The sequence below is a fragment of the Aspergillus piperis genome (assembly GCF_003184755.1).
Source record: "Aspergillus piperis CBS 112811 unplaced genomic scaffold BO85scaffold_17, whole genome shotgun sequence".
Classification (NCBI taxonomy): domain Eukaryota; kingdom Fungi; phylum Ascomycota; class Eurotiomycetes; order Eurotiales; family Aspergillaceae; genus Aspergillus; species Aspergillus piperis.
Window position 1 is genome coordinate 221,707 of NW_020291607.1, and position 17,884 is coordinate 239,590.

General features: G+C 50.0%; 8 protein-coding genes across 8 annotated transcripts; 4 read left to right on the forward strand and 4 right to left on the reverse strand.

Moving 5' to 3' along the window:
• Positions 1-64: 64 nt before the first annotated feature.
• On the reverse strand, positions 65-3,696 carry BO85DRAFT_378241 (putative trimethyllysine dioxygenase TmlH; the record flags this gene model as incomplete). The annotated part of the gene is made up of 16 exons (XM_025656292.1): positions 65-180; positions 296-367; positions 417-905; positions 964-1,063; positions 1,114-1,219; positions 1,277-1,376; positions 1,427-1,487; positions 1,547-1,613; positions 1,676-1,693; positions 1,745-1,923; positions 1,990-2,057; positions 2,492-2,763; positions 2,849-2,942; positions 3,005-3,325; positions 3,467-3,515; positions 3,577-3,696. The coding sequence occupies 16 exons, from the start codon at positions 3,694-3,696 to the stop codon at positions 65-67; spliced, it is 2,232 nt and encodes a 743-aa protein (XP_025512843.1).
• A 292-nt stretch (positions 3,697-3,988) lies between these two features.
• Positions 3,989-5,811, reverse strand: rmtA (protein-arginine omega-N methyltransferase HMT1). The gene is made up of 7 exons (XM_025660675.1): positions 5,696-5,811; positions 5,627-5,640; positions 5,544-5,563; positions 5,377-5,486; positions 4,984-5,315; positions 4,451-4,922; positions 3,989-4,400 (listed from the first exon to the last, which is right to left on the reverse strand). Exons 1-7 carry the CDS (start codon positions 5,785-5,787, stop codon positions 4,394-4,396), a joined length of 1,047 nt encoding a protein of 348 aa, XP_025512844.1. The 5' UTR covers positions 5,788-5,811; the 3' UTR covers positions 3,989-4,393.
• Positions 5,812-6,648: 837 nt separating this feature from the next.
• BO85DRAFT_479925 (PGAP3/PER1 family protein) lies at positions 6,649-8,138 on the forward strand. Its single transcript, XM_025662979.1, has 4 exons — positions 6,649-6,814; positions 6,877-6,919; positions 6,977-7,751; positions 7,809-8,138. Exons 1-4 carry the CDS (start codon positions 6,689-6,691, stop codon positions 7,861-7,863), a joined length of 999 nt encoding a protein of 332 aa, XP_025512845.1. The 5' UTR covers positions 6,649-6,688; the 3' UTR covers positions 7,864-8,138.
• Positions 8,139-8,338: 200 nt separating this feature from the next.
• agm1 (phosphoacetylglucosamine mutase PCM1) lies at positions 8,339-10,798 on the forward strand. Its single transcript, XM_025657196.1, has 6 exons — positions 8,339-8,567; positions 8,644-8,657; positions 8,760-8,904; positions 8,975-8,989; positions 9,047-9,553; positions 9,611-10,798. Exons 1-6 carry the CDS (start codon positions 8,475-8,477, stop codon positions 10,490-10,492), a joined length of 1,656 nt encoding a protein of 551 aa, XP_025512846.1. The 5' UTR covers positions 8,339-8,474; the 3' UTR covers positions 10,493-10,798.
• Positions 10,799-10,872: 74 nt separating this feature from the next.
• Positions 10,873-12,434, reverse strand: rrp3 (RNA-dependent ATPase RRP3; the record flags this gene model as incomplete). Its single annotated transcript, XM_025658788.1, has 3 exons — positions 10,873-11,174; positions 11,245-12,021; positions 12,098-12,434. The coding sequence occupies 3 exons, from the start codon at positions 12,432-12,434 to the stop codon at positions 10,873-10,875; spliced, it is 1,416 nt and encodes a 471-aa protein (XP_025512847.1).
• A 187-nt stretch (positions 12,435-12,621) lies between these two features.
• Positions 12,622-14,511, forward strand: BO85DRAFT_402672 (Brix domain-containing protein). Its single transcript, XM_025657197.1, has 2 exons — positions 12,622-12,901; positions 12,964-14,511. The coding sequence occupies exons 1-2, from the start codon at positions 12,695-12,697 to the stop codon at positions 14,107-14,109; spliced, it is 1,353 nt and encodes a 450-aa protein (XP_025512848.1). The 5' UTR covers positions 12,622-12,694; the 3' UTR covers positions 14,110-14,511.
• Positions 14,463-15,675, reverse strand: BO85DRAFT_451814 (riboflavin synthase). Its single transcript, XM_025660676.1, has 3 exons — positions 15,588-15,675; positions 15,395-15,517; positions 14,463-15,171 (listed from the first exon to the last, which is right to left on the reverse strand). Exons 1-3 carry the CDS (start codon positions 15,616-15,618, stop codon positions 14,624-14,626), a joined length of 702 nt encoding a protein of 233 aa, XP_025512849.1. The 5' UTR covers positions 15,619-15,675; the 3' UTR covers positions 14,463-14,623.
• Positions 15,676-15,813: 138 nt separating this feature from the next.
• Positions 15,814-17,834, forward strand: BO85DRAFT_402677 (CaiB/BaiF CoA transferase family protein). The gene is made up of 6 exons (XM_025657198.1): positions 15,814-16,110; positions 16,177-16,208; positions 16,278-16,398; positions 16,460-16,964; positions 17,015-17,308; positions 17,375-17,834. The coding sequence occupies exons 1-6, from the start codon at positions 15,943-15,945 to the stop codon at positions 17,584-17,586; spliced, it is 1,332 nt and encodes a 443-aa protein (XP_025512850.1). The 5' UTR covers positions 15,814-15,942; the 3' UTR covers positions 17,587-17,834.
• The last annotated feature ends 50 nt before the right edge of the window (positions 17,835-17,884 follow it).

Sequence of the window (17,884 nt, forward strand, 5' to 3'; positions counted from 1 at the left end):
ACAACCAACTGATGTCAATGTACAGTTATCAGCTGCCTGCACATACCCCCACGGAAGAACAGGTTCAAATGTAGTAGTTGGGGTTATCCAGGGACCACTGGTCATTGCCGATGTTTCTTAGGACCTCCTCGCGACCGAATTTAAGAAGACGGTATCGTGAGATGAAGTCGTCATTATTTACTGTCCGGTGTCAGCCCGTCGCTTTTTAGGACAGGGATACGATAACAAGAAGCATGTAACGGAAGGCCAGCAAAACATCCTGAAAAAGGAATTCAAAGCAGTAAAGGATACTTACTATATCCACCGCACATCCTGCGCTTTCCTGTAAATTCCGAGCGACCGTGAAGCATTCTCCAATTGTCGAAAACTTGGGGAAATTAGTCCTGTTCGCAAACATCGTTCCCTGCAACACTTACTGAGGGCTGTCCCTGGTTCAAGCTGTGTCCAGATCTCCATGTCTTTGCGACGAATTATCTCGTCCCAGTGCCGTGCGGCCGTATACCACTTGACCTGTTCCTCCCAGTTCCAGTTCTTCTTGGCGGCTCTGTCATAGTTGTTCCAGCGAATCTGATATAGCCGTTGTAGTTCAGGGTGAACCTTGAGGACTGGAGCTTGCTCCGCTGGTTGCACGCATACGTCCTCATTTCCACTCGAGTGGTAAGGATGGTTCGTCGACAACAAAACCTCGAAGTCTTGCGGGCTCTCTTCCCGAAGAATCGAAGCAGCCCGGAAACCGTCAACAAGCAGGCTGGCGCCGCCATCTCCATTGGTGTGGGATAGAAGGTGAAATAGCTGGAGCCTCGCAGGATCGGTGAAATAGGTGTTGTCCGTATGTGCTCCAAGAAACTCCGTCGTATATGCGGTGTCCTTGAAGGTCAAGTCGGCTGTGAAATCCCAGAATCCACCTTGTAAACGGGAGAGAGTCAGAAATCGACACAGTAACGGCTAAGGATGTTGCCTTACCGTAATGAGTGTTTCTGATGAAAGCAATTCTCTTTAGGAGAGCTTCAGTTGATTCGGGGTTGGTAGGAACTCCTTGTACAAAAGCAAATCCCCAGTCGTACTTCGCAGTGTAAGCAAGACTTCCTGGTTAGCAATGGAGTCATAGCTTACAATTCCTTCAAGCCAGTCACACAGAGCACCATCGTTGGCCATGATATCTGCGTAAAAAAATGTTGGAAATGTCGTGTCTCTGCCCGGAACGTATGACTTGATCTCTCTGAGTCACATCGGTATTTCAGCAAGGGTAGCCACTGCAGCTTAACGGTTGAAGTACCTGAAATGTAGTTCTGACTTCGGTTCCAGCTTGGAAACAGGCTTGTTGGAATGGCTCTTGAGCCACGGAAATGGATAATAGGCATGATGCCCGTCCGACCCTTGACAAAGTCAATGTCTACTGTCAGATGATGGGATGATGTTCGCTTACAATCTACCTTCACACCATCCTTTTCATAACTGAGATCTTTGACACGGATATCATCAGGAATCTGTATCAGATAATGATCAGTAACTCCATCCGGATCAAGACATTAACTTACTGACTCACCGCAAACGTATCAACAGTTCGTTGTCTTGTGTCTGGATGAATGCATTTGGAACATTGGCAATTGTCCCTAGATATAAGTAAGTCACTGATCGTGCATATGCGCTACTCTATAGCCTTTGGAATGCCCACCGGAGCCAAAACGTCCCACTGTCTGATATTAGCATGTGGTACAAATAATTGTGTAATAGGGGTCCTTACAAATTGCTGGCTTGACCTTCATGACCGAGCTGCAACGACTCCCACTTTTGGTTTCTTAGATGGAGAGGCCAGGGATCCTCGTTAGCGCTGCTAGAGGGTGTGGCCTGGGCATTTGCAATTGATGAATTCGCGCGTACTAGCGAAGGGAATCGAGTTGAGACGGACGATGACTTGTAGGTCTTTGAAAATGGTGCACCCGTTTATTAGATTGCTATTCTCAATGGATTCGGTGATCTGCCTCTTACCACTCCAACATATTTCGGGGTAAATGATGACACGGCACGCGATGTGCTAGTACCTCGGTCAACCATCACTGTATGTGAGAGAGTCCTTGGGCGTCATACCTTGCGTGCTTCAAGGAACCTAGTGTCCTAAGGAAGGAGAGTCTGGCCACACTGTGCATTTCTATCTTACTTAACACGAACTGGGGATTATTGATGGGAAACAATGGATCTCCGCAATGTCACCCCATATCAAGCCCCACGTCACGTGCAGCCGTCAATTTGGCCTCGGCCCGCCACTCTGATCTTATCTTTCCTTTTAATTCCAGTGTACACGTAGTAGATGGCCGATGAACTCCATTTTATGATTGACTATCCATAACATTGCTGATTATTAAATAGAAGACTAGCTGGTGACAGGTCTCTACACTCTCTAACTAGACCTCAGTTGCCAATCATAGTTTGCTTTTCGGCCCGGTAACCTTCATCAGGCAGCGGCCGTTGCTCAGGACCGCCTTGCCCTTACCATTCTTGGTTACGAATCGAATTTCTTCATAACCATCTTGGAGACTGCCCGTCCTCCAGATTTCAGTGATAAGCTTGTCACCAGGTATAACTGGCGAAGCAAAGCGCGCTTGAATCTCCTTGAGATTCTTCGGATCACTACCACCGAGCTCTCGCAGGACACCATGGGCAGCGGAATTCCAGCTGAAGAGGCCATGGACGATGGCGCCGCCGAAGCCCATCTTCTCACCAGGCTCGGGAGTAGCATGTAGAGGATTGTAGTCTCCGTTCAGTCTAATCGGCGGTATCATTGTCAGCATTCGAGGATCCACCTTGTCCACTACGCTAGTACTCTTATGTGGCTGGGGCGGTATCTTACCGATAGAGATGGGCTGTCTCCGGAGTCGTTTGGACTACATAGACGGCATCTGGCTGCTTGCCTTCAGGTGGGGCGTAGTTGGCATTGCTGGGGCCTAGAATCCACCGCGTCAATAACAAGAATCTTCGATATAACAAGTGCTTTTGGAAGCCTTACCTTTCGGTCCACCCCAGTTACCCTGGCCAACGAAGAAACCGCTGCTAACAGTTCTGGAGTAGATCTCGCCTGTCTCCTTATCCACAATAGTCTGTTCTGTTTCGATGACAGTGCCAGGCTTGCCCTTGTCATAAACTCCAATGACCTTGCTGCGTAGCTCGAACTTCCTACCCTCGCTCGTTGGAGGCAACGGCTTAAGGATGGTGAGCTTGCGCTGGCCGTCAACCACGCGGCGATAGTCGAACTTTGGAACACCAGGGATAGGGGATCCACCAGAACGGGCATAGAAGTCCGTTACTTCTTGATCAGTGAGCTTAAACGCTGTAATGAATACGTTATTAGCGAGGAATGCATGCCATGCAGCTGAGAAGCTTTCCACTCCGAGAGTTCATATCCGGAACATTATCCTTAAAACACCGCGATACTTCAATCCGTAGGTCTGAACCGGGAAATTATACATACGAAGAATTATAGGATACGTGGGAAAGACCGCAAAGTTCGGATGGAGCTCCTGTGCGAACCTCGGTAAGAAAAATGTGTAGTTGATATAAGGTATATAGAATGGAACTCACGTAGAGAAAATGCAGCTCATCGGCCTTGCAGCCGATACTGTAGGCAAAAAGTAGAGCGTCCCGCTTGAGCCAGGACACCTCCTGGCTAGGAAATTCATGACCAGCTCCTGGGGTTGACATTATGGAAGGTCTATAAAGATGTGCTAAATCCACCAAACACAATTAAGGACAATGGTAGGGCTTACGGGGGACGCTTCTTTATCTGGGAGGTCAAAGATAGATTGATGCGGAGAAAGGCCCCCAGAAGGGTTGCGGGGCTCCGGCCAAACCGAGGCTCGATCACGAATCAGCCGATTTGGCCGAGAACATTCCCTATCCGATTACTGATTGTTTTCTACCAGTGACGAGACTGCCTTACCTTTCAATGTACATTAAGTTTTGTTTCTTATCTTTAAAAGAAATCATCAGTGGTAGTGAACCGGTTAGTTGAACTTCGTGAGATTAATGGACCTGAAGCTAAGTAATGCATAGACAGAACGTCGGAGGTGTGAGACTGAGCGTCGACTCGGGGTATCTACTTGGGAAATTCGAGGAGCTTCATAATCGTCCTTTGGAAATCTTCTCTCCGTACCGCGCCAACTGATGATGCCGTTGCCTTGCCTTCCGTATACGCCGAGAAAAATGATGAAAAATGGCATGACTGAAATCAAAGGAAGTCCAAAATATAACCTTCCATCAGACCGACATCCATACAAGTGAACTTCCGTTAAAATGCTATGCTGCCCACAGGGCAGAACCACTTTATGTTACTGGTGAACATAAATCGACTCCAAGCAAAATAGCTAAGCAACCGAAGAAACAAGGGATGGCCAAGAATTTAGCACCTGCGAGGGTTAGCACATGATGAGTTACTCTGACAGGAACGATTACTCACATCCTGTAGAAGCAGCTGCCCTCGGAGTAACGGTTCGGATCCGTGGTCTCGAACTTGTAGGAGATGCTGATGTCAAGGTCGCGCTTGTTCTTATCGTTCGGCTTGTTCTCGAGAACACCGGAAACAACTTCCTCCTCCTCGACGGTCAGAACATCGCGAAGATAGAAGACGGTCTGCTTCCAGTGGGTGTATTTGGCATGGGGACCGGTGGAGAAGGTGATGGGCTTGTGGCAGGCGCCGAATTCAATATCGAACCAAGCGATCACTGCGTGGATGAAGTCACTGCGCTTGGCAGGAAGCGAAAAGGGTACCTTGAAGACCAAGTCGGCCGGAGTGACAGTGTAAAGGTCAAGGGTGATGATGGGGCAAGGGTCGGTAACGAGCGCCTTCATCTCGACAGTGTCGACAAGGGGCTCGGTAAGGGCAATCTGCTTCATCGGGCTGTAGTTGAATCCATACACATTGTCCCAGACTAAGATCCGTTAGCGTCCCAAGTTCATCGAAAATAGTGGCGCCAAGTGAAGTGTGCTTACATCCAATCTTGTCATCCTTGTACTCGCCATCCTCGATGGCAGCCAAGTACATGGTGGCCTTGTCGGGGAAGATCTTGCCGCCAGGAACAAGGTAACGGTCACGGGCGTAGAGAACGGTGTCCAACATGCTCTCATAGAGAAGGAAGTAGCCCATCCACTCGGAGATGATGATATCAACCTTGGGATAAGGGAGGACGACCTCCTCCATCTTTCCCTGGAGCAGGGTGATCTTGTCCGACAAGCCATTCACAGCAACAATCTCACGAGCCTTCTCAATGATCGACGACATATCGACACCAATCACATGCTTGGCACCTGCCTTGGCGGCGAACCTTTTGAACCAAATGTGTTAGAAATATCCCGTTGTTGACCAGTCGATCGGCTTGAACATACATGCTGAGAATACCAGTTCCGCAACCGACATCGAGAACGACCTTGTCCTTGAAGATGTGACGGTTCTGGTAGATAGAGTCACGGTACGATCTAGTACGAACATCGTCTTTCTAGAAAACCAGTGGTGGTTAGCGATAGTCAAGGCGTTGTGGTAAAGTTGTACTTACAAGCATCTCCTCATGAATGCCTGAGCGGGGTCAGAGATTAGCCACATCCGACTAAAGTTACTTAGGTCATTGATAGTATTTACCATGGTGATCATAACTGTGATTTTTGTCAGCATAAATGATGCGAAGAAGACTTCTTATATTGGCCATACCTCGTGAAATAACGCACTTCAGCGTGATCCATGCCTACCATGCGATCAGCGCTGCTGGTGGTCATGGCAGCAGAGTCTGCTTCTCCGGCCATATTTGCGGATCGGTCAATTTGGTGATAGTCGATGAGACAGAAGGAAGAAGAGGCAGAGGCACAGTAAGAGAGAAATGTGCAAGGGGAAAGACAGGTAAAACCGAAGAAAGAAAGAAAAAAAAAATGCTATACAGCTATGTTATGGAGAAAAAGATATGGGCGCCTCAAAGATCCCTTCAAGCGCGGCCCTCTTTTTTTTTAACTTTTGCCTTGTTAGGAATTTCTCCTCTCGATGGCAATTCCCGCTAAATCCGATAAGGTTAGCTCATTTCATTGAGCGCTAGTCCCAAGTCGGACGTATCATGTGACTCATTAGCCCTTTGTTGTGACTAGGGCTATCCCAGCCAGCATGCCAGTTGGCGGTTAGTGATGGAATTTGGCACTGGCCTGCTGTCTTTTAGAATGATTGAATGATATGGCCACCGGTACGAATAACTCGGGGGTGCTGGTACTCCAAGACTAGTTATTTATCGAATGTCATATAAAGACTCGTATGTCCTACAATTGGTTTTCCGTATGTTGCATGCTACTGGTGGTTCATAGTAGTACCGCGTGAGATTCCCTAGCATGAACGGAAACAAGCACCCCAAGCCTGGTGCTGAAACAGATACACTCCGGAAAAGTGGGGCTCGATTGCCTACTTTGTAGATTTGAGTAGGGTTCACAAATGAGCTTGAAATGATCTTGCTTCTAATTGCGACTATCAACATAGTACCTATAGTGTAAGGAGAATGGATGCCTTAGAAGGCGTTGCCAAGCTGCTGTTCCATTGTTGCCGTGCGCGATGCCGCTCCGCCCCCGCCGGAGCTACACGCCGCCCGTCTAGCGTCTAAGCTGTTAGTTTCACTCCTGAAGCTTCCCTTCTCAACTAGAGTGCCATACAACAACCACGAAAAGCACCATGTTTATAGGAACGATAAGGAGGAGTACTTACTGCTGCTTCCTTTTCCTTCTCATTGCCGCTCTCATCGGTAAATCGACAGCCTCTCTTGGTGACCACCTTCCCGACTTCAAAGAATGCGTTAAGGTACATCAACCGGAACCTCATAGCATCCACAACCCGGGAGCCAATGGCTAAGCAACGAACAGGTTTGCCAGGCTGAGAATTGCCAGGATGGCAATGAAGTAATTCGTGAGTTTTATAAGCATTGCTCTCCGCCAGCTTGGCTACTAACCAATTGGCTACCAGCTCTCCATCTTCGCCTCATGCTGTGGACATGCCCTTCCGAATGCGATTATACCTGTCAACATGTCGTGACGGACCGCCGTGTCGCTCGTGATCCTCCCATGTTGAACCCAGTATTACAATTCCATGGTAAATGGCCATTCCGCAGAATCCTGGGGATGCAGGAACCATTTTCCGTTCTCTTCTCTTTGTTCAACTTCCTTGCCCACTGGCATGGGATTGGACGCATTCGTGAGACGGTACCAGCTTGGCACTCCCTGCGGCCCTATTACATTGCCTTCGGATACTGCGGTTTGGCATGCTGGACCTTCAGCGCGGTTTTCCACATGAGGGACTTGTCCTTGACCGAGAAATTGGATTACTTTGGAGCGGGGGCTAATGTCATGTATGGGTTCTACCTTGCACTTCTTCGGATCTTCCGTCTGGACCAGGAGAAGCCTAGACACAAACCAACTTTACGTCGTCTGTTGACCACGGTCTGTGCTCTGCTCTACACATTGCATGTGTGCTACCTCAGCTTCTGGTCATGGGACTACACATACAACATGATCGCAAACATTGTGATAGGCATGGCCCAGAACATCCTATGGGTGGCCTTCAGTATTCACCGCTATCGCAAATACGGCAAGGAATGGATGGCCTGGCCCGGAATGATCGTGGTGTGGATTATTTTGGCTATGAGCCTCGAGTTGCTGGACTTTCCCCCTTGGCACGAGCTGATTGATGCGCATAGCCTTTGGCACCTTGGAACTGTGATCCCGACTGCTTGGTGGTACTTGTGAGTTTATGCTGGAATCTGACCATAGGTTTACTACGCGGCTGACAATTGCGATAGGTTTCTCATCAAGGATGTCCAAAACGATGTGGCGGGCGATAGGCTGAAAGCCTGATTCAGCTCAATGGCTTGATCCGAAGTATCTGGACACGCATGACCATTTATCACCCGGTCTATTGGTCTAGCTTCGTATCACCAGTGCAGGTGATCGGATAGTAGTAGCTTGTATTATATGATAGAGTAGTAGTTTTCAACCAACCGCGCCAGGTAATCAGCCAATAAAGTTGGGCATTCCTAGTATTTATTATGGGCGATTTTTTTTGCTATAGTTATTCTTCATTGAATACCAAGTCTAATCAAGACAAAAGAGAGAGGTGAATAGACATGCCGTGCCATGCAATGCTTCGACTCCATTCCTCCCGCTTCTGCATTGCACCACACCATGCCATGAATTGTTGGGTTGCCTCACCGCCCACCGCTCGGGACCCTGAGTACGTAGGCAGTAACAGGGGAACAGGGGCAGGAAACTAAACCTGAGCTGGACGGAGCGTGTCTCACCCAATCTTTTATTTGACCCTCCCCCTCTCTCGTTTTTTTTTTTTTTTTTTATTGTGGTTCTACCCCCCCTTTCGCTTCAATATTATATGTTCTCTGACCCCCTGAGGTCTCAGTTATCCAAGTCCTTTTGGTGCTAGTCAACTTATCCTTGGTTTAGTTTGCGCCACAATGGCGTCCCCGGCTATCAGAAAGGCGATCGCTGAAGCGGCGTCGCAGTACTCCAAGCCCGAAGGGAAGGTCTTTCAATATGGTACCGCGGGGGTGAGTTCGTTACTCCATGAACTCCGACTCTTTCAGATATGAAACAAGATGTACTAATTACCTCCCTTACTTGCAGTTCCGTATGAAGGCGTAAGTTGCTCCCCTGCCGATAAACACCTCGAAGGATCGACCCCGCCTCCACAATACCCCGCGACCGCCCTTTTGTTTACACTTTGACCAACGCTTTGCCAGTGATCTCCTCAACACCGTAGTCTTCACCGTGGGCTTGCTTGCTGGGCTTCGTTCCAGAAAGCTTAGTGGACAATGGGTTGGTGTCATGGTCACTGCCAGTCACAACCCCGCGGAAGATAATGGCGTCAAGTTGATTGATCCCATGGTGAGTCCGCTGTGAACCTCGCCAGCTTGGAGTATGTGCAATGACATGATAAGTGGCTAATACTGTATAGGGTGAAATGTTGGAGGTAAGCTCCCGGAGCTGTAGGATACTGAAATGCGACGACTTTCTCACATCGCTGTAGGCTGAGTGGGAAACTTATGCCACCAGACTTGCCAATGCCCCGCTTGACAAGGTCGGTGATGTCTTTGACGAACTCATCAAGGAGATTGATGTCAGCATGGAGAACCCCGCTCGTGTCGTCTTCGCTCGCGACACTCGTGCCTCTGGCTCGCGTCTAGTCTCTGTCATCAATGCCGCCCTTACCGCTTCGGAGGTCGAATTCAGTGATCTGAAGTACATGACCACCCCTCAGCTTCACTATGTTGTGCGCTGCAAGAACACTTTGGGCACCCAGTATGAGTATGGCGAGCCCACAGAGCAGGGCTACTATGAGAAGCTTGCCGAAGCTTTCAAGAGAGTTATGCGTGGTGTTAAGGTCAAGGGCTCGTTGACCGTGGACTGCGCGAACGGTGTTGGTGGGCCCAAGCTGAGGGAGCTCATCAAGTACCTGCCCGGCCCAGAGGAGGGTGGCATGGATATCAAGATAGTTAATGATGATGTCATTAACCCTGATAGCTTGAACTTTGAAGTCCGAAACCCCCCCTGTCCAGCCTGCTTTCCATCTGTCATACTGACTGGCTTCTAGTGTGGTGCCGATTATGTCAAAACGAAACAACGTGCCCCGCCTTCCTCCAAGGCAGCTGCTCTTGACCGCTGTGCCTCGCTGGATGGTGACGCCGATCGTATCGTGTACTACTTCATTGACGAGAGCAACACTTTCAGATTGCTTGACGGTGACCGCATTGCCACCCTTGCGGCCTCCTTCATCGGCGATCTTGCGCGGAGCGCTGGAATTGCGCAGAAGCTCAAGATCGGCGTCGTCCAGACCGCTTACGCCAATGGTTCCAGCACGGACTACATCGAGAAGGTCCTGAAGTTGCCTTCTGTTTGCACCAACACTGGTGTCAAGCATCTGCACCATGCGGCCCTGCGCTTCGACGTTGGCGTCTACTTCGAGGCTAACGGTCACGGTACCATTACTTTCTCCGAGACCGCCTTGAAGACCATTAAGAATACTGAGCCCCAGTCTCCTGCCCAGCAGCGCTCCCTTGAGTGCCTCCAGGCTCTTACTGACCTGATCAACCAGGCGGTCGGTGATGCCATCTCCGACATGCTCCTGGTCGAAGCTATTCTTGCTCACAAGGGCTGGAGCCCCAAGGAATGGCTTGCTACTTACACCGACCTTCCCTCGCGACTTGTCCGCGTGGAGGTTGCAGACCGCTCCATCTTCAAGGCTTACGATGCCGAGCGCAAGCTCGAGTCGCCCCCAGGCCTCCAGGCCAAGATTGAGTCCCTCCAGTCCCGCTACAACAAGGGCAGAAGCTTTGCCCGTGCAAGTGGCACGGAAGATGCGGTGCGTGTCTATGCCGAGGCAGCAAGCCGCTCCGAGGCGGACGACCTTGCTACCCGTGTCGCCAACGCCGTCCGCGAGGCTGGCACTGCCAAGGAAACATTGCAGTCTGCTTGAACGCATACTGCCTTGGATTGACGGACTGCTCTAAAGTAGCAAAGCCCGATTCACCTGCAAAAAGATATCAGATATACCTACACACCTACACAAATGGCAAGTGTAAGAACAGGACAATCCTGTTCTGCTTTGCAAGCATCCTGGGAACTTTTACGAATGAATTTATGAAATTAGTTTAATCTGCATTGAAGCAAAAGAAGTTGCATTTGATGTTCTCAGATCCGTTTTCACGTTTCATATATATTCTTCTAGCATTTCTAGTTGATTGAAGCACATCTAGACTTTTCTATTAAAACGTCGACACAGCAAGCAGGTGAACAATCATCAATTTTGGGTATTAACTTCGTAAAATGCAGCCGAGAGGTCAAGGCCTTTCACGCCTAACCCTCCTCTTGATCCATCTCATCCCGAGACCGTTTACCACCGAACTTCTTGCCCCTGCTTCCCTTCTTCTCATTGTAATCCTTCATATCCATGATCGCCTGCCTTTGTGCCTCCGCGACATTCTCACCAAGCACCATAACCTCGTCCTTAGGGCAGTCATACTCCTTGAGCTTCTTGCCCAGAGCACCTTCGATTCTCAGCCAGACCTCAACATCGTACTGGGCGACAAAGCTGATAGCAAGACCACTCTTTCCGGCACGGGCAGTACGTCCGACACGGTGGACATAGCTGGGAGAGTCTATAGCACATGAAAACATTAGCTGAATCCAACAATATTACTCTCATAACAAAAGACAGGGTGTACATACCACCCGGCAAATCAAAGTTAAGCACAACATCAACCGACGGAATATCCAAACCACGAGCAGCCACATCCGTCGCGACAAGGATATTCCGACTACGAGCACGGAACTTGCCCAGCGCACCGAGACGAGCCGACTGCGAAAGCTGACCATGTAGCGGGATAGCGCCGAAGCCAAGCGCACGCAGCAAGAAGGCAAGTCTCTGCGTCTCGTTCACCGTCCTCGTGAAAATAATCGTACTCTGGCCGGCGAATTCGTTCAACAGGTAGACGAGGTACAAGTCCTTGTGCTTCTGGGGAATGAAGAGGTAGGATTGGAGGAGAGTCGAGACGGTCTGGTATTTGCTTGTGGAGACGGAGACACGGAGCGGGTTGGAGAGGGAGGCACGTTGGAGGGATTCGACCTTGGAACTCATCGTCGCGGAGAAGAGGAATGTGCGGCGCTCGCGGGGCAGGACTTTCAGAATCTTGTCGAGCAGGGGTCCGAAGTCCATGTCTAGAAGTCGATCCGCTTCATCCATGACCAGGTACTTCAGGTTGCGGAGGGAGAATCCCTTGGTGTTCTCCAGGTGGTCGAGAAGACGACCGGGGGTGGCCACGATGATATGGGGCTTTTTGCCCAGGGAAATCGATTGAGATACCATGTCCATACCTCCGACGATGACGCAGCTTCGAACGCCCAGGCTGGCGCCTAGCGACTCGAAGGATTTGGAGATCTGGTAGGCGAGTTCTCGGGTTGGGGCGAGGATGAGACCGAAGAAGGGCTGGGGCTTTTCCATCAGGGCTGTGCGGTGATGTTAGTTATTTGATTATAGATTTATTCTTTTAAGAGAACGCCGAGGCGCCTGCTGTAAACTTACCCTGAAGAATAGGAAGAGCAAACGCTGCCGTCTTTCCGCTTCCGGTTTCTGCAAGACCGATCAAATCACGGCCTTGAAGAGCCAGAGGAATCGATTCCCGCTGGATAGGTGTGGGAGCTTTGTAGCCCATGGTCTCGCAAGCCTCGCATAGCTGTTCGATGATTCCTAGCTCCTTGAATGTCTTGGTCTGTCCCTCTTCTTGTTCTTGCACTTGCTCTTGTGCTTCCGGTTCTGGGGATTGCTCTGGGGTGGAAGATTCGACATCGCTCTCTTGTGCGGGCGCAGGCGCAGGCGCAGGTGCCTCACGGGCGACCTTGCGCTTCTTGACTCCAGGCATATTTTTTTTTGTATGTGTAGAGAATATCTTTATCTGGCAGCTGCGAAAATTCCAAAAAATCTTGTCGACATCATTGCGAAAGTAAAATAAGTATAATTTTAAGGCGCCGCAAAATCGTTGATCCGGGCTCCTCCGCGGCTTTGCTCCGCTCATACTTTTTTCTTCGGGTCAGAAAAAAAGTCACTGCCCTGAGACATCCCGTCCGGAGCGATTATTATTCCTCCGTTGTTTTCTTTTTCATCTTTTACGCTTTTGTCACCATGGCGAAGGCACGTACTAAGAAGCGCACTCATGTTCGCGCGCAAAATGCTACGGCTGCTGCTGCCAAAGGCGGCGCCGCATCTATGAGCAAGACTCCGAAGTCGATGGTTATCCGTGTCGGCGCTTCAGAAGTTGGTTCTAGCGTCAGTCAGTTGGTCAAGGATGTGCGAACGATGATGGAGCCGGATACGGCTGTTAGATTGAAGGTGAGCTTGGAATTGTTGGTTCTGTTGAGAGGTGGATGAAGACTAATGGTATCGGTTGTTAGGAACGCAAATCAAACAGACTCAGGGATTACACGACTATGACTGGTCCCCTTGGAGTCACACATCTCATGCTTTTCTCCAAGTCGGCGACTGGAAACACGAACATGCGTTTGGCGCTTACGCCCCGTGGTCCGACATTGCACTTCCAGGTCGAAAATTACTCCCTATGCCGTGATGTTGAGAAAGCCTTGAAGCGCCCGAGAGGTGGTGGTCAGGATCACAAGACGCCTCCTTTGTTGGTCATGAACAACTTCAACTCCCCTAACGCCACTGAGGACTCTAAGGTACCTAAGCGTCTTGAAAGTCTCTCAACGACCATCTTTCAATCTCTCTTCCCCCCGATCAACCCTCAAGCCACCCCCCTCTCTTCCATTCGCCGTGTGATGCTCTTGAACCGTGAACTCGCCCCCGAGGGTGAGGAAACCGAACACTATGTGTTGAACCTCCGTCATTACGCCATTACTACGAAGAAGACCGGCGTTTCGAAGCGCATTCGCCGCCTCGATCCCAAGGAGATTCGGAACAGGGAGAAGAAGGGTGCCGCTGTGCCCAATCTGGGTAAGCTGGAAGATGCAGCGGATTATCTGCTGGATCCGTCGGCTGCTGGGTACACCTCGGCCAGTGAGACGGAAATGGACACGGATGCCGAAGTTGAGGTGGCGGAGAGCACCACGAAAAAGGTCCTCTCGAAGCGCGAACTGCAGCGCATGAAGGCTGGAGAGAAGGAGAAGGCACAGAAGAAGCTGAGCAATGCTCCGGGAGTCGAGAAGCGGGCGGTCAAGTTGGTTGAGTTGGGCCCTCGTATGAAGCTCCGCCTGCTCAAGGTTGAAGAAGGTCTTTGCGAAGGTCGCGTCATGTGGCACGATTTCATCAAGAAGTCTGAGGAGGAAGTTACCAAGTTGGACAAGAACTGGGATCAGAAGAAGAAGGAGAAGGAGCAAAGAAAGAAGGAACAAAAGGCGAACATCGAGAAGAAGAAGCAAGCCAAGGCTCAAGCTAAAGCCGAAGGCAAGGAGGTTGAAGACGACGATGAAGACGATGTTGAGATGGATGAGGATGATGAATGGCTCAGTGATGACTTTGAAGATGACAATGCGGAGGAGCAGGAGAACGATGATGAGGACGAGGACGAATCGATGGAGGCGTAAACATGCGCACTTTCATCACCTTGAAACGGACTCTCAATGTCAAGCAGCTCATAGCCCAGCTGCTACATCAACATCCCACGCATTACTTGCTTCTGCCGTTGACCCTGAGAACTGGGCGCATGCATGTGAAGCTATGATAGTGGAGACCAGTTACATTTCAGTGACGAAGCCTGCGATAACAGACGTGACTCTTTCTTCCTTTGCCCGTTTGGCGTTGGGAGTACAGTGGCCACGAACGAAAAGGACTGAGTTATCTAAAAAAGTCTCGATCAGAATGTTACGAGCCATGACCGGAAGTCTCTCGTGACGTTCAGCAGGCTGGCCATGACCGATAGAAGTACCAAAATATACCCACAATTCTGCCTATTATTTTCTATACTCGTACATGGAAGAAACTTTCTCATATCATATCCCTATTTACACGTAGCTAAAAAATGGCTCGTAAACAACATCCATGATCATACTAGTTCCCTCCCTGCAGAAAAACAACGAATATCTACCAATACCCACCCACCTACTTCCTCAACTTCTCCTCAACAATCCTCTCCACCATCTTCTCCAACATCTTCATATCTCCACCGGCAGTACCAGCAAAGTACCCCTGCACACTCTTCTCCACATACTTGCCCACAATATCAATCTCCACATTCACATAATCCCCAGGCTTCTTCGCCGCCGTGACAATCTTCTCCTGCGTATACGCAATAAGCATCACCTCAAAGTACCCCTCCGGACCATCCACAACATTCGTCACCGTCAAACTAGCCCCGTCCAGCGTGACATATCCCTTCTCCACGATATACCGCATCACGCCCACATCGCGCGGCTGCATCCGGAACACCAGCGCATTGCCCTCCGGCGTCACAGAAAGGATCTTGGCGATGGTATCGACGTGGCCTTGCACAAAGTGACCGCCCATGCGCGTTTCACCCAGGACGGCGCGTTCGAGGTTCACGCGGGAGTTTGTCTGCAGGGAACCGAGATTCGTGCGGCGGAGGGTTTCGGGGGCGACGCCGACCTTGAACCAGGTCTTGTCGAAGGCGGTTACTGTTAAACAGGTTCCTGTTTTTATGTAATTATATTAGTTGAATGGGATTTCTCCTTGGGGGTTGCTCGTGGGGGGTTGGGGTTCGTGGGGGGTATTGTTTCGCAATTTTTGGAGGGAGTGGGGGTAGGGGGAGGGGTAACGATGGAGAGAGAGGGAAGCAGAGGAAAAAAGTAGGGATCGAATGCAATGGGAATGATGGTGAGTGTAACAATTGATATCATGCGATGCGATTCATACCATTGACAGCTATACTGTCGCCGAGATGGCAATCTGTGAGAATCTCCTCACAGTCGGAGATGGTCAAGGATGTACCCCCGCCCCCGCTTGAGGAGGTATCGAGAGGCTCGAGGGACGAGACAGCTGCGATAAAGAATGGCAATTAGTTTCTTTTTCTGTTTAGAGAATCATGCTCGCAGTATAAAAAACTCACTCCCTATTTTCTCAACAAGACCGGTGAACATGGTGGAAATGGATAAAAATGTAAAAATGTAGAGTTCGATACCGTGGTTGCGGGCGGAATCAAGCGGTTGTAAGAAGGAAAGATGAGCGGAAAGCGGACTTAATGTACTTGACCTCGGCTGCGAAGCTCCGTCGGCCTGGTCCCCGAATGGGAGCCAGCGCTTCTACTTGTATCTCCCCTGTAACTTATTTGGAGAACCTTGCATTGTCGATTATAATTTATCTGCCCACTGTCCTTTTGGCTGATTATTGCTCCAACTATCATTACTTTTATGGTCTATCATATTATTTAACATCGCATCTTTAAGCCAGCATTAGAATCAATTATGAATCTCACGGCCGCATTGAGGGTACAGCGGGCTTGCGTTGCCCGTCGCAGCATCTATCTTCCCCGGAGGACGACGCAATGGCGCAGCTATTCTTCTGCTGTTTCGGATGATACACTTCCCTTGAAAGGTATACGAGTTTTGGATATGACACGAGTTTTGGCTGGTGTGAGTAGTAGGCTTGTCGTCTCCAACAGCGCCGGGTTGGAGATGTAACTAACATTGTCCCCGCAGCCATACTGTACCCAGATTTTGGGTGATTTAGGGTATGTTCTTCGACATCTGACAAATACTATCAAGGCAGTGGGGGATCTGACCGGGATGATACCATATAGAGCGGATGTTATTAAAGTCGAACACCCCGTGCGCGGTGATGATACTCGAGCGTGGGGTCCCCCGTACGCCACGTACACGGATGGGTCCGAAGGTCCAGGAGAGAGTGCCTACTATCTTGGAGTATGTTATGCGGATCTGCTACTGCCATACCTCCAAGAGCACAATTGACCATTGTGAATAGGTAAATCGCAACAAGAAATCAATTGGTCTGTCTTTCGCTCATAAGTCCGGTGTTGAGATTCTACACCGGCTGGCGAAGGAATGTGACGTCCTCGTCGAGAACTACCTTCCTGGTAGCCTTAAGAAGTATAATATGGATTATGAGACCCTGCGCTCCATCAATCCTAAACTTATCTACGCCAGTATCACCGGATACGGTCAGACTGGGCCATACAGTAACCGTGCGGGGTACGATGTCATGGTGGAAGCGGAGATGGGTCTGATGCACATCACGGGTAGTAGGGAGGGGGAACCGGTAAAGGTAGGCGTTGCTGTGACCGATTTGACCACTGGTCTGTATACATCGAATGCCATTATGGCAGCCTTGCTTGCGCGGGCGAGGACTGGTAAGGGACAGCATATCGATGCGTGTCTGAGCGACTGTCAGGTTGCGACCCTGGCGAACATTGCCAGCTCCGCTCTGATCAGTGGTAAGAAGGATTCGGGAAGATGGGGAACCGCACACCGTAAGTGGCTTCTACCTTGTGTTCGAATTCTAGCTACTGACTGTATGTAGCATCCATTGTGCCTTACCGAAGCTACAAGACGCTCGATGGCGATATTCTTTTCGGAGGCGGGAACGATAGACTGTTTGGTGTGTTGTGCGACCGACTTGGACACCCGGAATGGAAGACCGATCCCCGATTCGTTACCAACAGTGATCGCGTAAAGCATCGTACGGATATTGATGGTTTGATTGAGGAAACTGTCAAGCAAAAGACCACGCAAGAGTGGCTTGAGATCTTGGAGGGCAGCGGCATGCCCTATGCCGCAGTCAATGATATTCAGGGAACGTTGAACCACTCCCACGGTATGCTATACATCCAACATAACCTGATTCCAGAATTATATCAATTCGCTGATAATGTATATGCAGTCCAAGCACGAGGCATGGTCGCAGAGGTCGACCATCCAGCCTGTGGACCCATCAAATTGGTGAATACACCCATCAAGTATTCCCACGCAACCCCTGGCATCCGGACACCGCCCCCAACCCTGGGGCAACATACGGACGAGATATTGGGGGAGGTACTCGAGTATGGCAAGGACGACATTGCTCGGCTGAAGAAGGATGGCGTAGTAGCATAGATTATATCATACAGGAGCTCTGCTCGTCCGACTTGGCTGGTGGATTGCTCTAGACTGCGTTGAAGAGCCGGTGGTCCGGAAGGTCACGCATCTGCAGGAATAATCCCTACATGGTTAGTTTTTCGTGCGACTACCGGCTCATCCGCGCTGAAGAGTCCCGGATATCATAGAGAAATAGCTAGAAGAGAATAACCTCAATCCAGCCATGCATATTGGACAGTGTGCCGCTGGCAGTTACACAATTAAAGGAGCATTATTGCTTTTTGACAATGAAAGGCGGTTCTGTCAAGGGCGCGGG

Bases quoted from the DNA above. Each gene is read 5' to 3' on its own strand.
- rmtA (XM_025660675.1), bottom strand. From the start codon at position 5,787: ATGGCCGGAGAAGCAGACTCTGCTGCCATGACCACCAGCAGCGCTGAT. The intron at 5,487-5,543 runs GTAAGTACAACT...CTGGTTTTCTAG, and splicing joins GCATTCATGAGGAGATGCTT to AAAGACGATGTTCGTACTAG. The intron at 4,923-4,983 runs GTAAGCACACTT...AACGGATCTTAG, and splicing joins CAAGGATGACAAGATTGGAT to TCTGGGACAATGTGTATGGA.
- BO85DRAFT_479925 (XM_025662979.1), top strand. From the start codon at position 6,689: ATGTTTATAGGAACGATAAGGAGGAGTACTTACTGCTGCTTCCTTTTC. The intron at 6,920-6,976 runs GTGAGTTTTATA...ATTGGCTACCAG, and splicing joins GGATGGCAATGAAGTAATTC to CTCTCCATCTTCGCCTCATG. The intron at 7,752-7,808 runs GTGAGTTTATGC...CAATTGCGATAG, and splicing joins CCGACTGCTTGGTGGTACTT to GTTTCTCATCAAGGATGTCC.
- agm1 (XM_025657196.1), top strand. From the start codon at position 8,475: ATGGCGTCCCCGGCTATCAGAAAGGCGATCGCTGAAGCGGCGTCGCAG. The intron at 9,554-9,610 runs GTCCGAAACCCC...ACTGGCTTCTAG, and splicing joins CTGATAGCTTGAACTTTGAA to TGTGGTGCCGATTATGTCAA.
- BO85DRAFT_402672 (XM_025657197.1), top strand. From the start codon at position 12,695: ATGGCGAAGGCACGTACTAAGAAGCGCACTCATGTTCGCGCGCAAAAT. The intron at 12,902-12,963 runs GTGAGCTTGGAA...ATCGGTTGTTAG, and splicing joins ATACGGCTGTTAGATTGAAG to GAACGCAAATCAAACAGACT.
- BO85DRAFT_451814 (XM_025660676.1), bottom strand. From the start codon at position 15,618: ATGTTCACCGGTCTTGTTGAGAAAATAGGGA. The intron at 15,518-15,587 runs GTGAGTTTTTTA...TCTTTATCGCAG, and splicing joins TCTTGTTGAGAAAATAGGGA to CTGTCTCGTCCCTCGAGCCT. The intron at 15,172-15,394 runs GTATGAATCGCA...ACATAAAAACAG, and splicing joins CGACAGTATAGCTGTCAATG to GAACCTGTTTAACAGTAACC.
- BO85DRAFT_402677 (XM_025657198.1), top strand. From the start codon at position 15,943: ATGAATCTCACGGCCGCATTGAGGGTACAGCGGGCTTGCGTTGCCCGT. The intron at 16,399-16,459 runs GTATGTTATGCG...CATTGTGAATAG, and splicing joins AGAGTGCCTACTATCTTGGA to GTAAATCGCAACAAGAAATC. The intron at 16,965-17,014 runs GTAAGTGGCTTC...GACTGTATGTAG, and splicing joins AAGATGGGGAACCGCACACC to CATCCATTGTGCCTTACCGA.